Source organism: Schistocerca americana, chromosome 1 (genome assembly GCF_021461395.2).
Source record: "Schistocerca americana isolate TAMUIC-IGC-003095 chromosome 1, iqSchAmer2.1, whole genome shotgun sequence".
Lineage (NCBI taxonomy): Eukaryota > Metazoa > Arthropoda > Insecta > Orthoptera > Acrididae > Schistocerca > Schistocerca americana.
Genome location: NC_060119.1, coordinates 474,207,977 through 474,233,785, shown reverse-complemented (window position 1 = coordinate 474,233,785; position 25,809 = coordinate 474,207,977). Strand labels below are relative to the sequence as shown.

At 38.9% G+C, this 25,809-nt stretch overlaps 1 protein-coding gene across 1 annotated transcript in view; it reads right to left on the bottom strand.

Annotated features, from left to right (window-relative positions):
• Nucleotides 1–25,809, bottom strand: part of LOC124603796 (ubiquitin conjugation factor E4 A) — a 116,939-nt gene that overhangs the window by 5,888 nt on the left and 85,242 nt on the right. The window contains exons 8-9 of the mRNA XM_047136426.1: nucleotides 17,389–17,551; nucleotides 16,982–17,186 (exon numbers count right to left, since the gene is read on the bottom strand). Coding sequence (XP_046992382.1) covers nucleotides 16,982–17,186; nucleotides 17,389–17,551 — 368 coding nt within the window. The remainder of the gene's footprint in view (nucleotides 1–16,981; nucleotides 17,187–17,388; nucleotides 17,552–25,809) is intronic.

Genomic DNA, 25,809 nt, shown 5'->3' with positions numbered 1-25,809 from the left:
AGCATGACACTGCAGCTTGTCTGATGTATTCTGCTAAGAATGATTTTTTGAAACTAGTCACTCTATTGGCAACATATGCATAAATATGCAAAGTTCAGATTATTTTGATTAAGTAATACTGAAGAAAAAATATAATTAATGGTTTAATTCATAGTATTCATAAATTCATATTATACACATAAGAGGCTCAACAGAAGTATTAGGTATTTTGCTCTTGTTTTGAGACTTCTTTTATCTTACTTATCAATCAAATATTGTAAAAATATAAAGTTCTCACAAATTACTGATCATTTGGTCATATGAGTAACCTGTAAGCAGACAGTTATACCAACATTTTTCCAGCTGCCTGGAGCCTCCTGTGTTAGTACTGCAAGGGTTTCACTGCAGTCCACACTTAGTAATGTACTTACAGATGACCAAATATATAGCCATAATCTTGTGTTGAGCTCATGTCAGTGCACTGTTGCATCATGCTGTGAAAAAAATATGTATATTATGTCTGAAGCCTTATGTTTACTGTACAATGATGTGAGACTGGGACAATGGAGGATGCATGTAGATAAGGTTGAGGAGATACCAAGGTTGAGGGTGACCAAAAAGTATGTTCTGATTACATCCAAATATGATGCAAGTAGTTCCATCTGAAAGTGTATTTTTGGTAGAAGAGAGGAGAATGGGGCAATAATGTGTGCAGTTTCAATGTTGAATGGCAGATTAAGAAGAGAAAAAGGGCAGCAATTTTGTCTGCAAGCTTCATGTAATTATTAGATTTCTAAGGGCTCACAAGCAAAATTCCAGCAGACATACACTCAACTGTGTCACCTGTATAAACCTGAGAAGACGGTAAAGCCTTACAGTGGTGCGGGCAATTCACTGGAGACTCAACCAAAGTGGTGGAAAGTATTTGGGCAAGCAGTTTTGCTGAAGCAGGGCTTACAATTTCAGAATGTTCCAGTCAATTACACCTCACTTCTAACTCATTGCTGCACAGAATCACCACCCAACACCAGAGTTTTTCACAAAATGTGTGTAAGATGTGTGTCAAGGCAGCAGGCAGGTAGACTGAAAATTGTTTGATTGCAGCTTTGACAGTACTCCAGCAGTGTGAAGAGAGAGTGTTTAAGAGTGCCTCACTTGTGTCTGTCTGTTAGTGATTAGAGTTTTTGGATGGTAAATTGCAATGTCCAAGGCTGGTGCAAATCATTAAAACAACAAAAGATTGTCAAATCAAACTATATCAACAAACACAGCATGATAAATAACAATTTAAAAGAAGAACATTGATGTATGGAGGGCAATAAAAGACAACCAACAAAATGCAATCGGAAAGACATGAAATAACTGTAGATAAAATCAATTACAAAGTACCAGCACACATATATTTAAAAATGGGCAGATTATTGTGACTGGACGACTCGGCCATTACGCAACATGCTAAAATCCAGGTTTGCCACAAGTTACCCCAAGTGAAATTCCCTGATTTCCAGACAAGTTTTGGCATTATTCATTCCCAAATATTGAGATCTCAGCGATAAGTTAAGACAATCTGTCTTTGTAGTTATGGTACAAGAAACAATAGTGCAAATGAAGAAATATCAAACTTGCGAGCTGATGGCGTTTTCTGTGAGCAAAAATGTTAAGTACTAACATCAATATATTTTGTAATGAAGTGTCTTTAGATGGAGAAAGCAAGCCAAATTGTATATATTTCATTAAGACCACTGATATTATTTTATATCAATAACACAAAACACACTTGCTGACAAAAATACACACTTTCTTGGAGATGCATGACAGTTTTAAAATACCTTCACTGATTTCAGAAATAATGTCAGAAAAAAGTAGGCCCCTTGAAAGAGGTGTATAATGCGGGGAAGAATTGTGTAATCCAACACTGTAGGTGAACAGCAATAAAATGTTGGTTTTACTATGTTCCTTATTGTCAGTTATTACCCACAGTATATATTATTTTAAAGGTATTGTGTGAGTTTCCTTTCAAGAAACACATGAGTACTTAGTGTACAAATCGCCAGTGACTTACACAATTTTCTCCTTCTTATCGCCCATACTTTTGAAGGGCCTAAATGTAATAGAATGAATAAAATGTCTGTAAAATATATTATTTTAAAGGTATTGTGTGAGTTTCCTTTCAAGAAACACATGAGTACTTAGTGTACAAATCGCCAGTGACTTACACAATTTTCTCCTTCTTATCGCCCATACTTTTGAAGGGCCTAAATGTAATAGAATGAATAAAATGTCTGTAAAATGCTACATTCAACGTATTTGCAATTGAGACAGTTGCAATTCTGAAATCCACTGTGCGTGACATTTGGCCTGCTGCGGAGCACCGCAGGCTTGTGTCCACGAAAATCCACCTTATTATGCGACACACAGACCCGGCCTGCAGGCAGATCAGTGAGACTAGATCTGACGGGCAGTGTCTGCACATTAGTGGGAACTGAAGGGCTTCAGATCAGCAGGTGTAATCTATTAAAAATACTTGCAAAAAACAGCCTGCAGTTCTGGCCCATTACAGAAATCCACTCTTGTGGCCAGCTATTCATGAGTCGCAGACAGCATGTTGATGAAATGAGACCATGGTGATTAATCCATGCCACAGATAACTTGTTAAAATACTCTGAGAATCAATAATAGTGAAGAAAGGTAGCAACTCTCTGTAATGATGATCGCTGAGCCAGACAGGCACATAGAAAAGTCAATCACACTCTCACAACTAAATTTTCAGCCATAGCTTTTGTTACAAAATTAGAGCACAAAACACATTCACTCAAGACACAACTCCTGCACACATGACCGCCGACTCAGACCACTGCATCTAGTCTCTGAGAATCATATCCAAACAAACCACTCCTCACGCCTCTGTCATCAGCAGCTGCTAGGTTAGCGGTAAGAAGCAGTGGCAGCACTGACGGCAAGCTGAGGGGAGTTGTAGCAGGAGGAGAAGCAGTAATAATGAGGGAGTAGGGAAGCAGCGTACATACTCAACTGCACGCAGCCAGTGACATTGCATGATGTCTCAGTAAACAAACCATTTCATCTACTGAAACAAAAACGAGATTTTCCAGTTTTTTTTTTTTTTTTTTTTTTTTTTTTTAAATTTCCCTGACATATTTGAAATTCCCTGATACTTCCTGATTTCTAGAACCTGTGGCAACCCTGAAATCTCCCACTCAATATTTTGGGAAGGAGCCCCTACAATACACAAAACTTCAAAACATGTACAACACTCATCTCACTGTCATTTAAAATAGTGTGTGATCCAGTGGGGGAGAGGTTTGCCCTCCGGTCATCAAATAACACAAACTCAATTAAAACAAGCTGGATCAAACTCTACATTCCGCAACTTTGACACACTGTTGTATCATCCTGTAAAGGCTAGACTTCCATCTCACTGACTGCAGGTTACTGCTTCTCACCTCCAGACATTGAAAAACCAACCACTGCAGAGCCTCCTTGGCACGCAGAGAGAGAGAGAGAGAGAGAGTGAGACTCCTTTGCAGTTGCACCAGTCATTTCATTTCCCTGGATCCCTATGCATCCTCAAGCCCAACAAAAAATTATTTCCCTTACCTGCCTTTGCAAGAGAAAGATATCACCTATGCTATCTTGAACCATCCCGTCTGCTGTGTGAAGCTGACCAACGGCAAAAAGGGCATTTTGGGAATCAGAGCAGATGAGGAATTTCTTACCACGATAGAAAAACAATTCTGTATGCAAACTGACAACTGTTCTGAGAGCCTTATTCAAAGGACACATTCAGGGACCATGACTGAGCATCCGATAAAGTTCCCCCATTTAGACCCATCAGTAAACAACAATAAAATTCAAGTTGATTTAAATCTCATAAGATTTTGTTTTAAAGATGTAATCTGGGATACAATTCCTCCTGTAACCCTTAAGTTCTAAAATTGTGCAGGACATTTTTAGTAGACAGGTGGATCCCCTCTCTACCTCTGTCTTTGCACCTTAATTCGTCCACATGTAATATCTCAAGGCTCTCCCCCACACTGCTCCCAAATGCCGCGTTGCCTGTGGATGATTGTTGAACAGATGCTTCAGTGGTGGCCAGCCAATGGAGATGGATGCTGCCTTCTGGGACAGACAGAGTCCTGTATTCTTGGTGCACCGTGAGAAGACATTGAATGGATAGTGGAGACTCGCCAGCTGCTAGCCCAGCCACGAACAGTGCTTGTGTGATAAGCACCTGTTGAAATCTTAATACCCAAATGTTGTGCCACATCCATCAAGTTTCAAAGGTCTTGCGAGTCATAACTATGGTATCCGTGTTAAAGTCACAAGGCTTAATAAAATTGGAGCAGATGTGCCCCGTCTGTTACCTAACACGTATTAATGACACATTTTAAAATATTTAAAAACCTTGAGGTATCTTGACTTCAAGTCTTTAAAGTGTGATGACCATAGTAGTCTTTCGTAAAAAGTGGGGTCAGGAATTTCACCTTTTCATTAAAAGTGAGGACAGTATCCCCCTGCTCTAAAACAGTTACATTAGAAAGTGGGAGCAATTAAAAGCATTTGCAAATCTTTTCTCTGAAGAGAACTTAATCCTGTGGCATTTTTCCATTCCTCCAGCCACTTGACCATCAAATGCAACTAACAAGTTGCTGTTGTAAGGTTAGAGGACACTGAGAAATAATCTACAAATAAGGAGCATTGTATGGATTTCCTTACAATGGATGTACTTCTGTTTATTTCACTGACAAACACCATTACACTTAAAACACTTCCTTGACAAATGTAATTTTCCTGCTTAAAACGTTCAGACAGGTCATACCTAACCCTGTATCTGATGAGAAGGGCTGTATGAAAGTTGGGAGGTGTCCACAGAAAGCCCACTTGTTGAGATGCAACAAAATATTACACCTCCAGATGGTGAAGGCCTTTTACAAATTCAAGAATACTACTACAAGGTGTTGCTTACAGAGGAAGGCTTGTTGAATTGCCATTTCCAGCTGGATTAAATCATCGAGTGTGAACTGTTATCTCCTGAACCCACACTGGGAGCACTTAGTAGTGATCTTGTTCACAAACCCACACAAGTTGCATAGTCATACGTATGACACAACTGATGGTGATGTCTGCTGGAATTTAGTTTCTAAGTCCTTAGAAATCTGATAATTGCATGATGCTTGCAGTTAGCAGCAGACAAAATTGTTGTTCTCCTTTTCTATGAAATAACAACTGCTCCCTCAAGATTGAACCTGTACCATATTATTGCGTCATACTCTCCTCTACAACAGGAATATGAGTGTGTCTTTCCTAAATAGCTAGTGAGATTGACTACTGGTTTTCAGAATTGGGATTAAAATGGCTTCTTTCCACAAGTTGGGAAATACTCCTGATAGTCAAATTTCATTAAAAAGCTGAAGGATGGCGCCCTCCAACCACTGGTTCAACTACTTTCACATGCTGTACATTATCAGGTTGTGACCAGGCACAGTATTACGAGTCGTTAACACAGTATTACAAGTAGTTGAAAACGCAGAATCCTGCTCCCACGAGCAAAATGGTTGGTGATATTCCTCTATGCTGTTGAAACAGTTGTCCCAACCATCCCTCTATTGCATTGCACAATGGTAACAAACTATTAGATCCTTGTTGTAATCAGCTGTGATGTGTTTATAGTATTCATCAACTGCCTAGACACTGATCTCGGAGTTGTTAGGAGGTATACCTGCTCTAAGCTATTATCGGGGGTTATGAGTGCTGCCTGAAAATTCTCTTAGTATCTTTGCATACTTGCAGCTGTGTATCTATTGATGGACTTCAGCAATACGTGGCATGACCTCTTCTTACTCTCTCTAATTATTATCCTCATCTGAAAGACTGCGAGGCTTTCATCTGTAGGCCATTGCTTGAACCTTAGCATAACACACCATCTTTCCTTTATAATCGAACTACTCTCATCATTCCACCAAGGATCAGCTGCCTCCTAAGTGTTCTTGATGACTTTGGGACGGATGCATCAGCAGCTTGGATGACAGGTGTAATGTGATCCACCCAGTCCTAGGCACACTCACACTGCTCAAAATCAGCTAACTGGCTGTAAAATGTCCAGTTATTCTTTCTGGAGATCCATCTTGGTGATCTTTCAGGACCTGCTGTGTCTGGAAGACGGATCCATACGGGGAAGAGATCACTTACACGAAAGTTGTGATTCATCTGACACTGAGCAGTGTCTGCAAGAGCAGGTGAGCAGAATATGAAGTAGACAATCCTGTAGCAGTACTGAAATGAGTATCTTGACCCATGTTCATTAATATGATGTCTTTATCATTTTTGCTTTCCGTTATTCCTTAGATGCTCCTATATTCTTGGAGATTTTGTCTTATGCAGGTAAAAGAAATACTGTTAGTATTTTGCCATACAAATTCCACTTCTTTTTATTTATGAAGCATATTCAGTGGCTTGTAAGACATGTTTGTTTTGCATGTGCAACTAGCTGACAATCTTGTCATTGCCCAGTTACTCATTTTGCCAAGTTTCTGTTTGAAACAAAAACTGAACTGTGTTTGACTCAACTGTAGGAGTGTCTTCGTAGTAAAGAATAAATTTACTAAAACTTTATGTATGAAGCAGCATTTTTTCATGCATCTCACTGTTTATCATCATATCAATTGAACTATGTGTCATAAAATCATGTGTTTGTGTGGCTACAATGTTGTGAATAGTGTTAGTAGCAATGGAATAAGAAATTGAAACGTCAAGCATGATGCAGCAGTTTTTCACTCATCTCAGTGTTTATGATGTCATACCTCCTGAATTGAGTGTGATACCCTGATATAATTATGTACGTACTTTTAGCAAGAAATAATTTTAAATGTCAAACATGGTGTGGTAGCTTTCAGGCAACTCATTGTTTATGACGTGATATCCCTCAGAACTATGATAGGGAGGTAGTTCTTAACCCCGCAGCAATTGTTGCCTGACAGTCAATGAGGAAGAACAATCTAATGAAGTTTTGTGAGCTCCACTTTGATGCACAGACTAGGGCTGTTGATAAAATATCGATATTAAAATGGCAATATCGAGTGCCAATATTTTTATTTTATGCGACATAGCCTGAAATTGTAGAAGAACATAATTTTACTTTCTCTGTGTGAAATAGTTTTACTACTTTTTGAGCTTTCAACATAGCCTATCTTTCTCTTTAATTGTGTGAATCAGTTATATGTGGCACAAAAGAAGAAATCTGCACAGGGAGGTGGCAGTGTGAATGAAAATGAAATTTTAGTAGAACATAATTTTATTTTCACTGTGTGAAGTAGTTTTACTACTTTTTGAGCTTTCATCACGTCCTACCTTCCTCTTTAACTATGTGAAGCAATTATATGTGGCACAAAAGAAGAACTCCAACTGCACTGGGAGGTGGCAGTGTGAATGGAATAACAAGGATTTCCAATGTGAAGAAACAGCACACCAGTTGCATTAAAAACAATTTTTAACACACTTAGTGTGATATTTCTTTACAACATCATTCTTCACAATGCTATTGCTGAAAATGATGAATAAAAATCTAAATGACAAGATCGGCCGTTGCAGTGGGTGGAGACGTGTGAGGGGAAATGCTGACGCAATTGGTGCTCGGTATTACTAACAGAAACTGCAACTTTTAGCCTCACTTTTGACACTACAACTGCTTGGTTGGTGGTGTTTGCAGAAATGAAAAGAACAGGGAAGTTGACACAAAGTGTTGCAGACAAATCCGATATGTGACAAATAATGGATCCATCAGACACCTTTTATTGTGCCGCTTAGGTGTGGTTACCACTGTTACCAAAGTGGTTATCACCAAGCGTGAATGTGCATCATTTTCCTTTCAATTCTTGCTCTAAGGATGATAGGCAGGCTGCTAGCTTACTGTTACAGAATATCTAATAATAAATCAATACTTAAATATACAGCTCTAAAACTGGCAGTATATTTACAATGTGCAGCTGATATTTTTATGGGCTGTTATGTCAATATTTTTTATGCCGATACATCGACACTTTTATTTCGATATATTGAGAGCTGATATTGATATGTTTTTTAAATACCAATATTTTTAAAAATATAAAAATATCAACAGTCCTAGCACAGACTTGTGTGAGGCGTTGGGTTATTGTGAAGAAGGAGAAGTTTGTTTGCATTTTTGTGACGATCAACATACTGAAGTCGTTTCTTCAGCTTCCTGAGGGTATCAGAAAACACGTCAGAGTGGACCATGGACCATGAGGAAGGACATCAAACATAAAAACCCCTTCAGAGTCCCAGAAGACTGTTGCCGTGACTTTACCAGCTGTGAGTGTGGCTTTGAACTTTAGCTTAAGGGGAGAGGTGGTATGGTGCCTGCCACTCCATGGATTGCCATTCTGTTTACAGTTCGAAGTGATGAACCCATGTTTCATCACATGCAATGATGTTCAATAACTGCCACAAAATCAGGCTCGTAATGCATAAGCAATTCTGCACATATGGTCCTTCATTGCTCTTTATGGTCTTCTGTTAGACTGTGAGGAACCGAGCAGACACACAAGTGTGTCAGCATTAACAACAAAGACATCCAGATAGGCCCAGTGGTACCAACTGACTGCCATATCATCCTCAGCCAATAGGTGTCACTGGATGCAGATATGGAGGGGTGTGTGGTCAGCACACCACTCTCCCGGCTGTTGTCCGTTTTTGGTACTGGAGCCTCAGTGAAATAGTTCTTCAGTTGGCCTCACATGGGTTGGGTGCACCCTGCTTGCCAATAGCAATTGGCACACTGTCAGTCAGTCATCCATCCAAGTGCTAGCCAAGCCCGACTGCGCTTAACTACGGTGGTCTGTTAGGAACCAGTGTTACCACTGTGGCAAGGCCATTGACCCGTATGGCTAATAGTATAGTATAATAATGACAGATATGTTATTACATTACAGTTTTTTGTTATTCTCTTGTTGTTAGAAGTGCAAATCATATGGCAAGAAGGCCATGCACGTGCCAGGCATCCTGCAAACGTTCGGTGCTGTGATAACCATGACGCACAAACAAAAACATGGGGCCAAAGCGGCCTCACAAGAACAGAAGAAGGAGTACAGGCCGTCATAGCCATTTTGCAGTGTGCTTCCGCGCGGCACGGGCAGCCAGCAGCTGTGGTGTTACCTCTATACATTTCTATAACATCTCGTGTGCAGTGAATATGGAATGAACACCAGCCTTACAAGTACTGATACAATGCTTACGTGTGAGGACATCATCACTTCCTTTCAGAAGCTTTCATTTTCAAGGAGTTGGAAGACATTAAATTTTGAAGAAGGATGTCTACCACTGGCATTGTATTCAAAAAGTTAAGTTCAAAACACATTCTGAAGTTCGTGGTATGAGCAGCACAAGTGGTTTTGTGCTATCCCTGCAAAACGTAAATTAATCTCCCAGCCATGTTAGCTGTTAAGCACAAGAAAAACTGTATGGTCCACTGAGTGTTTTCATGATCTGAACAATCTGTTTAGAGATTTAGCACAGCATGCTTCTTCTAAAAATCATCAAAGCAGTTTTATTTCACATAAATAACTACCCAAACAAGTGTTTAATATTTCAGAGCTACTTAAAGAACATCAGAAACTGATGAAAATCAAACACAGCAATGTAGTGAAAACTAATAGACACATCAAGAAAATTCTGACTGATGTCACAGATCTTTTGTGTAAGCAGGATTAGATTAGTTTTTTGTTCTATAGATCTGTGCTGAGGAGATCCTTGTGGATGTGGAACATGTCAATTTTTTTTTTTTTTAAGCTGAAATAACAATACTAATAGTATGAATATATACAATACATCACTTGTTTCTATTAAAAAATTCGTCAATGGAGTAGAAGGAGTTGGCCACTAGTAAGTCTTTCAGGCTCCTTTTAAACTGATCTTTATTTGTAACTAAATTTTTTATGTTTACTGGCAAATTATTGAAGATGAGTGTTCCTGAGTAGCGGACCCCTTTTTGAACTAAAGTAAGTGCTTTTAAGTCCTTGTGCAGATCATTTTTGTTCCTGGTATTGTATGTATTAACTGAGCTGTTTGTTGGAAAAAGAGATATATTATTTAAGACAAATTTCATTAATGAGTAAATATACTGAGAGGCAGTAGTTAGTATACCCAGTTCTTTGAAGAGGTTTCTACAGGACGTCCATGAATTTACTCCACAAATAATACGTATTACACGCTTTTGGACTCTGAAAACTTTTGTTTGACTTGAAGAGTTACCCCAAAATATTATACCACATGACATTATGGAATAAAAGTAGGCAAAGTATGCAAGCTTTTTCATTTTTATGTCACCTATGTCTGCTAACACACGAATTGCAAATACAGATTTGTTAAAGTCGTTTTTGCAGTTCTGTGGTGTGCTCTTCCCAACTGAATTTATTATCTAGTTGTAATCCCAGGAATTTAAGACTGTCAACCTCTTCTATCTGCTCTTCTTCGTACTTCATGCATATGCTGGGTGGAAACCTCTTACAGGTTCTGAATTGCATATAGTGAGTCTTTTCGAAGTTTAATGTCAGTGAGTTGGCTTTAAACCACTTATTATTATCCATGAAAATATCATTAGCAGATCTTTCTAGAACTACACTTGACATACTATTTATTGCAATACTTGTGTCATCTGCAAACAAAACGAACTCTGCTTCTGGCAGTGTAACTGACTGATGAGAGATCATTAATGTACACAAGAAAAAGCAATGGCCCTAAGATGGATCCTTGTGGGACACCACATGTAATTTCTTCCCATTCTGATGATGACTGATGACTTAATTCACTAGTCCCTTGCACTGACACCCTTTGTTTCCTGTTAGTGAGGTATGACTTGAACCATTTTGCAGCACTGCCCGTGACACCATAGAATTCTAATTTACTTAAAAGGATGTTGTGGTTCACACAATCAAATGCCTTTGACAAATCACAGAAAATGCCTGCTGCTTGTAATTTGTTATTTAATGAATTAAGTACATTGTCACTGTAGGTGTAAATAGCCTTCTCGATATCAGAACCCTTCAGAAATCCAAACTGTGTTCTTGATAATATGTTATTTGTGGTCAGATGGTTGAGCAGCTGCCTGTACCTTACTTTTTCTAAAATTTTTGAGAATGCTGGCAAAAGTGAAATCGATCTGTAGTTTGATGGTATCTCTTTATCCCCTTTCTTGAATAGAGGCTTAACATCTGCATATTTTAGCCGGTCAGTAAATGTCCCAGTTATAATTGACTGGTTACACAAGTAACTTAGAATTGTACTAAACTCACAAGAACATGCCTTAATTAACTTTGTTGATATTTCATCGTACCCACTAGAATGCTTTGTTTTTAAAGATTTTATTATGGAAGTTATTTCTTTTGGTGAGGTGAGTGATATATTCATGTACTTGAAGCTATTTGTGAAGGCTAGTTTCAGATATTCAAGGGCATTATTTACTGATCCTGAAAGTCCCGTTCTATCAATAACGGATTTAAAGTACTTGTTAAATAGATTTGCCACACTATGCCCATCAGTTACTAATGTGTCATCTACCCTTAGTGCTATTTGCTCCTGTTCCTTTCTGGTTCCACCAGTCTGTTCTTTCACTATATCCCATATTGTTTTTATTTTGTTCCCTGACATTGCTATCTTCTTCTCGTAGTGCATTTGTTTAGGCGTCTGAATTACTTTTTACAGTATTCCTTGTATTTAGCTAAATCATCAGCATTGGAGCTATTCTTGGTTGACAGATACATTTTCCTTTTTGTCTTACAGGAAACCTTTATTCCTTGTGTAATCCATGGTTTTATTATAGACTTCTGTTTAATTTGAGTAACTTTTAGAGGAAAACAGTTTTCAAATATGGTACTGACATTGTTCATGAATGTGTTATATTTTTCATTCATGTCATGAGCACTATAAACATCTTTCCAGTTCATATCTTTGAGCAGTTTTCTAAAACATTCAATTTTTGGTTGATTGACTACTCTCCTGTACTCAGATTTAGCAGTCTTGATAATCTGCTTAGAATTTACATCTAAAACAAGGAGCTGCATGTCATGATCTGATGGTCCATTTATAACAGGTTTTATGATATGATTTTGTTCCTTTGATTTGTGTATAAAAATGTTATCAATGGCTGTCCTTGAGGATTTAGTGATCCTAGTTGGAAAGTTTACAGTGTGAGTTAGATTGAAAGACAACATTACTAACTGCAGTGAATGTTTACTGGAAGATTGCATTAGAAAATCTGTATTAAAGTCACCAGCAATCAAAATTTCTTTGTTTCTTCCTGTTAAATAACCCAAAAGAGCTTCTAGATGATCTAAGAATGGATTATAATTTCCTGCAGGTGCTCGGTAAATAGTTACTATTATATAGGATCTGTTATGGAACTCTACTTCTGTTGCACATGCTTCTAGATGCTGCTCTAAACAGAATTTATTAATGTCAATGTTCTTGAATTTATGGCAGTTTTTGATAAATATGGCAACTCCTCCTCCATCCATATCTACTCTGCAGAAGTAGGAAGCTAGCTTAAATTCTGAAATGTCTAACATATCTATATCAGTGGTCACTTGATGTTCAGAGAGGCCGATTATGTCAATTTGGTTAGATGAATTCATTTCTTCGATACAAATGAGTAGTTCATCAACTTTATTTCTGTCCCGGAATGTTCTGGTGTAATAAAGATAACTGATACTGCATACTAATGGGATTGTAACTGTTTTGGCGAAGATGAACTGGTAGTTTCTGATTACTTTCTGTTAAACATTATTTAAATGGAGGCTGTATGATGAAATCTGACTCCTGTTCATCTGTTTTCTCAAACTGAGTGTGTCTGCCAATCTCTCTTAAAACTCATTTTCTTTCCCCCTTCCCTATCCTAAAAAAGGCGTCTCTCTGACACCTGTGACCACAGGTATTTTACCATTTGTGCCAGTGTCCCCACTTAAGTTTTCTGCAATCAACCCAGACAGTTTTCCCTTCCCTTTTCTATTGAGGTGAAGGCCATGCCTAGTGTAGTCCCACCTATCGATAGCATCCACAGGAATCAAACCAATATGGGACCCTATATCTGTCCTAAGCAGCCACTCCAACTCCAAGTTCACCCTCCCTATGGAAGAGTTCAAATGATCCCTATGGAAGAGTTCAAATGAGGCCGATCATGGCGTCTCAACACAGACACAAATCCCACACTCGTATGCTTCGTTGCTGATGCTATTTTCACCAGGTCACTCTCTATGGAATATTCAGAGTCTGTGTCAACGCTATTTCCCGGACCACCCACTGTAACCACGGCATCCTCCTTTGTGAAATCCTTGCATAAAGCACCTACATCCTCTGTTACCTGACCCAGATCTGCACTAGGCTTGAAAAAGTTTGTGATCTGGTACTCTGGACCTAGATTTTCCTGCAGTAGTTGGCCAACACCTCTACCACGGGAACTACCTAACAACAGAACTTTCTTTCTCTTTAGAAATTTCCCTACCTTTTTCAAGTCCTTGAAAGCTTGTTGTGCCCTTTCTACAGCTTCAGCTACATGAGGCTCATCTGATTCTGACTGAGGCAACAGGTCAAATCTATTTTCAAGATTTATGAAAAAGCTGTCTGATGCTCTCCTTTGCCTGTTCCCCCTATTACTTGTTGCCACTTCCCACCTCTGTTCACCCTTCTCCCTCTTTAACCTGTCCAGATCCTCCCTTGCCTTGTCTAGGTCAGCTTGAAGAGCTGCAATTTTCCCTTCCTGTTCCAGTATTTTCCTATCTCTACTGCAGATCCTACAATACCACTGGTGAGCCTCATTTGTGTCCCCATTTCCCACACCACTACATTCGCCCCAATGAAAGAAACTACAGCACCCACCACACCATACCCCGGAACTAACGATCCTACGGCATGTCACACACTTCTCACTCATGGTAAAAACAGAAATAGTATAAGCTGATTTAAGTAGTGACTAAAACGTAAACAAAGGACCCTAGAAACTATTCAGGCAGATATAAATAAATTCAAAGAGTACTGAATTTAAAAAAAACTGGTGATTACATATAAGTTTAAGTCACTGTTTACTTACGATACGCGCACGTGAAATTAAGCCTAAAATCCGTGCTATAGGTGCGAGAAGGAAAATAAACTTCTTACCCCATTTAATCTTCTTTAACACTTCACTAACACTGCCACTAATGTAACAACACTTATATTATATTTATACCAAGTGGAAACGTTTATCTATAAGTTTAATTCACTGATTGCTTACGATTCGCACAAATTAGGCCTAGGATTCGTGCTACAGGCACAAGAAGAAAAATACGCTTCTTACCCCGTTTAATCTTATTTTATACTTCACTAACACTTCGCCTAATTCAACAACACTTATATTATATTTATAACACCTGTACACGTTTAAAAATAGCTTAATAACAACGCTTTTTATAATTATTTAGTGCAGAAAATACTCGAAGAGTCCGTGTCGGCGCAGTGTTGCCAACTTCTCCGAGGAGCTAGCTTTCAGAGATCACAATGAGATAGAACATTCCCTAAATTCTGAAAATTTCAGAGCCATTACAAGCTGCACAGAACAAACTGATTAAACATTTAAATGAGTAGATTTGTGAATAGATACATTCAGGTTTTGGTTAAAACCTCATTTTATGCCTGCATCGTGGATGAAGCAACAGATGTTTCAGATAAGTTACAATGCTTTATTGATGTGAGAGTAGTGGATTCCATCAGCGACATTCAAGAATGTTTTTTGGTTTTTGTGATGTTAGCCTAGCTAGAACTGCTGCTGCTTTATTCACTGTGGTGAGTGGCCTGTTTCAGAATTATGATATGAAGAAGAAACTGGGGGCCTAAACCTATGATGGTGCTTCTGTTCTGCCAGCAGAATTAAATGGCCTTCAAGCTAAGATATGTGAGATAGAGGCCTCAAGTTCTTTTTACTCACTGTTTTACACATCGTGTAAATTTAGTACTGCAGCAGAGCTGTTCTCGTATAAAACCATTAAGAATTGTTTTGCCCATACTTCAGGATATTCCTGCTTTCTTCCACTGGTCCTTCAAATGCACAGCAATTCTCAACAGTATTGTTTGTAAACATATATTCCTTCCAGCAGTCAAATGAGACAGAACTGTAATGCCAGAATAATATCTACCATTCACGAAAACTGTCCAGGACTAGTTAACATTTTAGATGAAATAACTGACAGTCCATACTAGTGCAATGACTGCAAGACAAGCCTGTGGTTTCAAATATACCCTCCTAGACTGCCCCCCCCCCCCCCCCCCCCCCGTGTGTGGATTTTTTTTTAAGCATTTTTTTTTTTATGACTGAACTTCTTTTCAACATTCTACAGAAATAAACCAAATATGTGGTGTTTTGCAACACTGATGTCTCGGAATGCATAGTTTGCATGAAAAACTTACGAAATTAAGATAAGTTGATTGACATTTTAAATCCACTAAACTCTTGATTAATTTGCAAGGTGAAACTACGATGAATAGAGCTGAAGTGATGGATGAATACACTGACTAATTTTAATTAAGACTATGAGTAGGACTAGTGTCCCTCGCTCTTTTTATTGGGTGAGTGTGAATATTCCCAGGTGGTACAACCATCCTCTTGGGAGTGCTGTGTACTGAATTTGTCATGGTGCTCCCACAAGTAGCTACAGATATAAAGGTCCACCAAGACAGAGCCCCACTTGCCTTGATTATCCTTATACAACTGAGGTGCGGCAGGTCCCTCAGGCGTTACCCTATTAATGACTGTTATGCCTCAACATTATTATTAATGCTGTTGTTGTTGTACAAGTATGTAGCATCCCACAGTCAGGCCAGTTAAGCCAAGCACCCCATTCCCCGAGACACAATTTTCCACAACTGTGCCCCCACTGTGGTCACTGAAACATGCCCATATTTAATGGATTAATGTCTGGTAGTACTCACTAGCTCCTAGCTCAGAACATCTGGTTCGCCAAACCTGTACCAAGGCAATGAAGGCTGAGCTCACTGAGATGCCTGCCGTTTGGCAAGATCCGGGAAGTATGTGCGTGGTTTACTGCATGCCACAAATATGCTAAGTTTTAGCCCTCACCTCACCTGAATTGTCACCAGGACTGAAACGGGTGTTGCATACCACACCAGAGATTAAGTAACAGTCCATTCAATGGTGATCAAATGCTGATCAATATTGTCAATTGTTGCAAAACCTGCAATGGATGATCCAGAACAAGAGACATAGAATGCTAAGTAGAAACACGCCTTTGCATGTGTTCACATACAGCCCATACCACACAGAATCAGTTGCTTCAGTTTAGACAGGAGGTTTTTATACCATCCAGCCTACAGTCCTGACCATGCAGAAAATGACTTTCCTTTGTTCTGTCTCCTGAAGCAATTTCTGGCTGGAAAATGTTTCTACAACAATGGTGAGGTACAGACAGCAGTGACTTCACAGCTACCCCAGACATAGGCAGCAGACTCCTTTGAAATCGGCATACAAATGTTGGTGTAATAACAATGGAAATTGTAGAGAAGTAACTAGTGAATCTCTGTCAATTCTGAAATACATATTTCTTACTTACTGAATGTGTACAATGTCTGTTCATCCACTGGAACTTATTTTATGGCTTACACTTGTGCTTTTCATGCATACCCCTTTAACTGCTCCTAACTATAACACATCAGACATGTTTTGATTCAGGTCAAGTCAGTTCCTTTAAAGCCTAACAACTATGAAAAGAAGAACGAAACCTCTACACATGTACTGAAATGCTTCAGTTCAGTTATTTTTCTCAGTTTACATATTTTGTGCATTTCTTTCTGCACACATTTGTCCAATTGTCAGTAACGTAAATGGCATGCTTCAGTTAACAGTTGCCCAAGGATAAAGAGACAGCTGGACAAGACCAGAAGACATGTTGGAACTGTACTATTATTATAACCGATTGTCGCACTGTACCTGGCAATTGTTGAGCGATCAACAGTTTTCCTTGATGAAGGCAAGATCACAGGATCCATCATTAGAGTAGACATAATAGGGTCCAAGAATTCTTCAGGTGCTTCAGCTAGTATCTCCTCTTCAGTTTTTTGACGAGAAGCCATCATAGCCACTTTGCTCGCAACTAACTGTAGATCGGTGATAAGAGCACCCCCTCCAATGCGAGCTGTTTAATACATCAAGTATTATTCACCTTAGAAAAGTAACTAATTTCTCTCTCTCTATTTATTTATTTACCTATCATGGGCATAAACATGTACAAACTCAGCTAAGAAAAAACAACACTATTAAGTAATCTTCGTATGATGTTAAATTATATCTTCAATTAATGTATTAATTCTGCTCGCATATAGCTACATGCTGCTTACCTAAAACATCCTCAGCTAGCTGAAAAAGTTGTGGACTGTAGGAACGACCATCTGAGGAGACTGCTGTGCAGAATTCATCACTGTTGTATAAATGCACATATATCTTGCAGATATTCATTACGATAGCTGCAGGGTCAAATTCATATTCCTTCTGATCTTTAACCTGTAACAAACCACACAATAAAACAATGGAAAATCCAGGATGGAATGGAACAGTATTATGAAAAGGAAAGTTGCTATGCACCATATAGTGGGGATGCTGAGTCGCAAACAGGCGCAATAAAAAGACTGGCACAAATAAGCTTTCGGCCAGCAAGGCCTTCGTCAAAAATAAGATGACAGATAGACACACACTCATGCAAACGCAACTCACACACATGACTGCCGTCTCTGGCAACTGAAGCCACACTGCGAGGAACAGCAACAGTGCATGATGGGAATGGCGACTGGATGGGGGAAGGCAGAGGCTGGGGCAAGGAGGGGGAGGAATAGTAGGGGAGGGGTGGGGGACAGTGAAGTGCTGCTAGGAAGTGCACAGAGATGAGGTGGAGAGAGGGTAAGGAAGCTACATGAAGTCGGGAGGTTAGATGGAGGGCAGTCGGGAGGTGGGGGGGGGGGGGGGGGGGGGGGAGCAGAAAAGGAAAAAAATAATATGACTGGGTGCATTGGTGGAATGAGGGGAATGGGTAGTGCTTGAGTGAGAACAGGGAAGGGGCTGGATGGATGAGAACAATGACTAATGAAGGTAGAGGCCAGGAGGGTTACAGGAATGTAGGATATATTGCAGGGAAAGTTCCCTCCCTGCCCAATTCATAAAAGCTGGTATTGGTGGGAAGGATGCATATGGCCGAGGCTGTGAAGCAGTCATTGAAATGAAGGATGTCTTGTTGGACAGCATGCTGAGCAACAAGGTGGTCCACTTGTTTCTGGGCCACAGTTAGTTAGTGGCCATTAATGGGGACAGAATGCTTGTTGGTTGTCATGCCCACACAGAATGAGCACAGTGGTCGCACCTTGAATGGCCCTCCGTCTAACCTCCTGACTAAACTTAGCTTCCCCACCCCCTCTCCACCTCATCCCTGAACTCTCCACAGCAGCACTTTACTGTCTCCCCCTCCTCACCCCAGCCTCCACCTTCCCCACTCAGTCGCCACTCCCATCAAGCACTGGTGCTGCTGCTCGCAGTGTGGCTTCAGTTGCTGGAGCCTGCAGTCAGAAGTGTGAGAATTGTGATTGTGTGTGTGTGTGTGTGTGTGTGTGTGTGTGTGTGTGTGTGTGTGTGTGTGTGTGTGTGTGTGCGCGCGCGCGCGTGTGGGGGGAGGTCTATTTTTTGTTGTGGCTATCTGCAACTCAGCATCTCTACTATTTGGTGAGCAACTAACAAAATACATTTGTTGCATTAAAACAAATCAGAAAAACGAAACACAACAAGTATGTGTTACAAAGCATGTGGCTTCTTGTGGAGTGTCTACAAAGGTAAGATAATCAAATTTTTCATGCTTTAGAGTATATGTAATTTAGAAGTAAAGGAGACAACTCATTGAATAGCTGCAGTGTTGAGTCATTGACATGTACACAAAGAAAGAATGAAAACTTGCAAGCTTTTGCACAGTTCCTTTAACAAGCTAAAGCACTGGCACACTTTAGTTGTATATGTGTGTGTGTGTGTGTGTGTGTGTGTGTGTGTGTGTTTGTTTTCTCTAGCTCATTAAAGAATCTGTCCAAAAGCTAGCAAGTTTTCATTCCTTGTCGATGACTCAACGCTTCTACTATTCCGTGAGTGGTCTTTATTCACCAGAACTTTCTGTACCATAGTTACAACTTACAATACTGAGGATGGAGGTAAAAATGAATGTTACCTGTATGTACAGTTTAACTGTTCAGTCTGTTATGCAACAGGTGTTAAAAAGGTAATCATAGTCTGCATATAGATATATGGCTATGCATCAATAACTTGAAGTCATGGTGATGGTGATTACAATTTTTGGATGAGAGCCCTTGACAACACTGTTACCACTTGTATTTGCTAAAATATTTTGAGCTATGATTAACTATTAAAAAACAATAATAAAATCTGATACGATCTTCCATAACTGCTCAAAGTCACAATGTAATACTAACTCACAATGAAATATGCTAAACTAAAAACTCTGCACAAATATTGCTTTAAAGTAACACAAGGAAAACTAAAAAATAATATAACAGAAAATTGTATCTCGCTTACCACTGATGAAGGATGAGTACCCTACCTCAAAACAAATTAAATATACCTTTATAGAAATTGAAAATTTCAGGGCATGTACAATTAATTTTTTTTCCATTTAACACTATTACATAAGGATTATTCAAGAACAACAGGGTGCTCTTTAATTCCTCAATTCAGGATACATTTCATATACTAAGATACAAAAACATCAATGCTTGGTCTTCTAGATATATGAGCACCCATCACAGACAATGTACATTCAACCAATAATGTGAAAATCTCATCTACTACTCTTAAGAATGGTTTTTGATACACATTAGCAATGATAAAAATTCGTGTCTTCTAACAGAAGCTTTAAATTTTTGACATTGTTCTAAGGCTTAATGTACCACTCCTCATAAGAGATGTCATTCCTAAATTCCTTTCTTCTGTTCTGTACACACAGTCTGTCTACATTGATGTGTTTTTCCTGAATTAGGATGGAAGAACATATTCTGAACGTTGCAGAGAGGCGGTGCAGCTAATGAAGATTTTTGTTGCCATTTTTGTCTTTCCTTGCAATAATTTCCAAGACACAGGTGAAATTAACACTAATTAAGCTATGTAGCAAAGTATTGGTGCATTTGACTACTAAAGTGCAGCAGACAACCCAAATAGAATTTCACCTCTTTCCAGTTATTCCATCACTACTTTTGCAAACAGTGCCACAAACATTATCAGCCCTGTCATGCAACCACATGATGAATGAGAGTCATTTACTAACTGCCTGCAAAACAGTATGTCCTTTCTTTAGATACAATTTTAGAATTGTGGTCACTATATCTCAATAATCTTGCTCCATATCCTTTAATATCATCAGAGACTTCTACAGAAACAATGACAGCCAGAGCACACGGCCTGTCTCACAATCACATGACTTTTTTAAAATAATAATAATAATAATAATAATAATCCAGATTTACTTTTCTCAGAAGAAGTATATTGCCCGAAGAATAACCATTCTATGAAATGAAGTAGACTCTCATCTATATACAGGGTATTTACACTCCTGGAGAACCGGGAAATCTGGGAGACACCCAGGAATTTATTATTATTTTAGTTTTCAGCTAAATTTATATAATTTTGGCTGGTAAGAACTGATACTCTAACAAAGAATTTGGCTTTAGCCCATTAGTACAGAATAATACTGCAGCAATAAAACATAAACGAGAGAATAACATCAAAATAAAACTTTAGTTGCAAAGAAAAAGCGCTATTTACAACAACACAACACATGCGCTATTTACAACACAACACAGTGCAAAGGCTGTAGGAAAAAGATTGTGCAATACTTTGTAACAACAAACTGCTTACATTTTTAACACACCGCAGGAAAACATTGCAAATGGTGGTTTGAGAAGAGTTACTTTCAAAGCAAATCTTCTTTTATGCAAGACGAATTATGTTACATGTGAGAATGTACAATGAATTTCTTAAATGATGGAGCATTTGACTCTTTCAAAACTTAACACTTTGTGGACTAGCCACGAAAAATTTCAGGCCCCGAAGACAAGCCATTTGTGCAAACATTTAAAATTTTAGTGGCACATATGTGTTTGATATATCCAGGGTGTATACGACCCGGGAGATCCAGGAAAAACCCGGGAATTTTTTCATCCGGGAGAAAACCGGGAAAAATCTGGGAATTTTTTAGAATTCCGGTAATTTTTCGTTGTTTTAGTTTTCAGTTAAATTTTTGTAATTTTGACTGGTAAGAACTGTTACTATAACAAAGGATATTACTGTATCCCGCTACTGCAGAATAATACTGCAGCTTTAAAACATGAATGAGAGAAAAAAACGAAAATAAAACTTAAATTGCAAAGGAAATGCACCATATAAAATAACACAGTGCTCGTACAAGCATCTGCAAATAGCAAAATGTGTCAAAGGCTTTTGGAAGACTATGCAATGCTTCATAACAACAAACTGCCTTTGATGAGTCTGACGTCACAACTGTTTACATTAGACTCAGTTAATCAGTTACAAGCAAGCTCATGCACACGCGCAGTTGAGTCGCGTATGGGTAGTACGTTCTCCCACTTCTGGCTACAGAAATGTGGCTGTTGAATGTGTAAGCAGCAGTAGCAGCAACCAGCCACATGGTACCTGGAAAAATTTTCTTGGCATGCCCAAGCTGCCAGATTCACGCGTGTGCAGCAGGCCCGGATCTAGTGGGGAGTGAGGGCAAAGCGGGGTATCTGAACCGGGCGGCAATTTCAGGGGGAGGGGGCAAATTCATATTCTTGAGAAAAAAAACCTTGTTTCACAAAGCACCTAGCATCCAGTGCACGTCGGTCTATCTATTATTCATATAATTTTGAAACGCATCCCTGCTAGTTTTTGAACACATTCTAAGTTGATTTCTGAATGAATTATAAGTTGATGTTTGAATGCGTGCATAGTGTACGTGATGTCTCTGCCAGGGGAATCCTCATCACATCTAGAAATAAACTTTCCGGCAGACAAAACAGGGCGGGGCTATAGAGCAGAATTAAGCCGAACTGGTGAATGCCAAGTGCTGCTTGTTTATGTGGGTGATTCGGTTTGCGAATGTTCAGCGTTGTTATAATTCCTGGCAAAACCCATAGATTCAGACTACCAGAGTGGAAATAAACAACTAACAGGTAAGAAAGATTACGTATTATTTTCTCGGTGTATCCAAGAAAATGAAATTTTGACAGAAATTTTTTGGCCAGATCGCTACATGAGACAGGGCCAGCTGTAGTCCCTGGCTAGCAGCCACTTACGTTCCATTCTGGAAGTAGCGCGGAAAATGCATTGTACGAACGCGTAATAATGCCTAACTGGAGAATAATCACCAGATAACTAAACGATGATTGTGGCAGGGTTAGTGAAGTTAACCAGAGACTGAGTTTTGACAGTCGTAGGAATAGTTACAGAATTAGTGATGACAAGACTGTTTGTTAGAACAAGGAAGGAGAAGAAATGGAGACATCACACAAATTATGGAAGAATATGAAGATTCCAAATTTATACAAAAATTTCGTTCTACTACTTTTCGGTCTCATGCATGAGAAACTGGAGTGTATGAATGAAATGTGAAACTATTTCCTAAAGTAAAGCTTTTTGCTTGTAGTAGGCCAAATAGGTATTTCATATTGGTACTTCATGAATTATATTCTGACGTATTATATAAATGATCATTATTGCCAAAACAGTCTCGCTTATTTGATGTGTGTTACAATTGCTGAAATATTAGAAAGGCCCATTTTGTTTTCTCCAGCACACGGTGACAAAATGATGTAATCAGATCGAGAAACCACACCAGTTTTGGGTACTATTTGTATTAACAGTTTTTTCAGTATTACACAACATTTCTCATGTAGCAAAACGTTGGACGAACTTTGATAAGGTAATAGTCCTTTCGCAGAAAGGAAAGCACACCATGTAAAGCTGTAGCAAGATTAGAGAGAAAAAGTCTAGGCCTAAGGACTGAAGATGTGCATACTGTCTTGCCTGTCTCCTGTCTTTACTGGTTTTAGGTGTCCTATATTTAATTTTATGTCACACAGAAGAGCAAGTTATTAGCTAATAGGCAATAAAGAGTCCAGTTTTTCTGAAGAGTTCTTGTTCTCCTGGTTACAAAAAGAGAGAGAGAGAGAGAGAGAGAGAGAGAGAGAGAGAGAGAGAGAGAGAGAGCAGGATGTCAAACCGGCTGACTGGGAGCAGGAGAGGCGCTACAGGAAATTTTAATTCCCACTATCCTGAAATAGTTTGATGGCATCCATTACAAAATATACACGTTTGAGTTCCACAGAGCGAAATACAGTGACATGCGGTATAACAATGTTGTTTAAAGATGTGTGGCACCACACTGCAACTTAAGACCAAATAACATGTCTTACATCATTTCCTTGAAGATATATCTTTTATGTATCAGTCAGAGTCTTCAGTAAGATATGCACTACAAAATGAACTTATTTTTGAAAAATCTTATTTTTTTGAATTTTTGACATTCTGATGCGCAGAACAGTCTGAGTTATAGGTCTCCACGTGACCCGTTTTTACATTTAGTGATTTTTCTGTTTCCTCTTTGTTTACTGCTCTCACGTCAAATGAAAAGAAGACGGATTTCTGTGGCTTGGAGCTATCAAGTGAATTAAAATACATTCACTTAATTACAGAAGGGTTAAACTATGTTACTAGTTTCAGATCTTATTTCCACCTTTCTGATAGTCAAGTATTAATCGCCTTGCAGAACAATGAAGTTATTTTTGCTGGTTTGATAAATAAATTTGGCTTTTATTAAAGCTTTCCTGCTGAGGCAGTCAATTTATTCCACACTATTGGCTAGTTTCAACTGTTCGCTGCATATCAGGTGCATGTTTTCATCTTCCAGCATGTATGGAGGCCTACGTCATAGAGAATCTGGACATACGACCTGCAAGATTACAGACCAATATCCTTAACAGTGGTTTGCTGCAAAATTCTTGAGCATATTTTAAGTTCGAATTTAACAAATTTTGTTGGGACAGGACAGCTTCTGCCCAGGAATCACCAGTGATTTTAAAATTTTAAAAGCATAGCTAAAGCAAACCACAGCTTGCTCTTTTTTTTGCCTGATATCCTCAAAACACAGCTCGCTCTTTTCTTGCATGATATCCTGTGAACCATGGATGAAGGATAGCAGCCGGACTCCATATTCTTAAATTTCTGGAGGCCATAAGATACAGTGCCCCAATGCAGACCGCTAACGAAGGTGCAAGCATACGTAACAGGTTCCCAAATATGCAAGTGGCTCACAGACTTCTTAAGAGTGCCCATCAGCAACAAAGGTATTGTCAGGAGTGGTTTAGAGGAGTGCGATACAATAGCTCCTGTTCCCTGTATACAGGGTGTCTCTTCTAAGAGTTGGTAGGCACATTTTCTCTGGCGTTTCAGCAGATATTTGCAATTATGTTTTTGCATTGTGTAGCTGGAGTCAGCCCAATCAGATAGTGCTCATCATGTCTTCCTTGTGAGGTACAGTGTGGATGGAAACTGTCAGTTTGTTTCTCAACAAAATGATTTTTGAAGTGGAATTTTACAAGCCCATTCACTAGAGTGGTCTTTGATTAGTCTAGTGCGGTACTTGTTTTATCAATATATATTAAGGAGGATAGTAAAACCTGAAGAACAATCAGTACTTAAGCAGCTAAAACAATGCCCTGACTGCTACTGCCAAGCATGCTGTGCTACTGAGTTGCTGCTGTTTATTTTTCGTTGTTTACTGTCCCTTTCAATACATATTGATAAAATAAATATTTCACTATATTAATTTGGGAGTGCCATATTGAATAGGCACATCAAATTCTGATTTAAAATAAATCTGTTTTTAATGGGAAACAAACTGAGTTTTTTGTTGACAATCGACTCACATGAAAAACATGATGAGCACTATTTGTTTGGGGTGACTACAGCTACACCATGCAAAAACAAAATTGCATATGTCTGCCAAAACAACAAAGAAATGCACCTGATGACACTTAGGAGAGACACCCAGTACAAACAAGGATGTCTGGAAAGTAAGCTCTGTTTCACTCTACTGCCACTGCAGCACTAGTGCCGCAGTTCCACACATTCACACTTACTCTCTGGTTCATTGTCTTTCCACTGATGCCATTGAAGCTGGATTGAGTTGTGTACTCTCTTGTCAGTGATTGTTCAAAATGTTATTAGACAGTATCTGAGCCCACTGACTGTGTGCTGTGTTGTGCAATATGATTTTAGAATGCAAAGAATGTTAAGCCAGCTGAAGTTCACCATCAATGTGTCGAGATTTATGGTGAAATGTAATGAGTGATGGAATAGTGAGAATATTGATGAGATGGACGAACCAATGTTCATGACGAAGCACAAAGTGGGCGGCCTTCTGTTGTCAATAATTGTTTCTCTAAGAAAGTGGATGAGAAACTATGTGAAAACAGACAGTTCACAATAAGAATGCTTTGTAATGAGTTTCCACTAATTTCAAAAACTATGACTGGCACAAATCGCTTAATTTTTCTGAAAATTGTGTTCCCTTTGGGTTCCAAAAATGCTTATGGATGTCCACAAAACGAAGCGACTTGGCAGTGCTTTGATATTTCTTACCAAATACAGAGATGAGGGAGATGAAGTCCTAAACAGAATTGTGACCAGTGATAAAATTTTGATTTATCCTGTCACTCCAT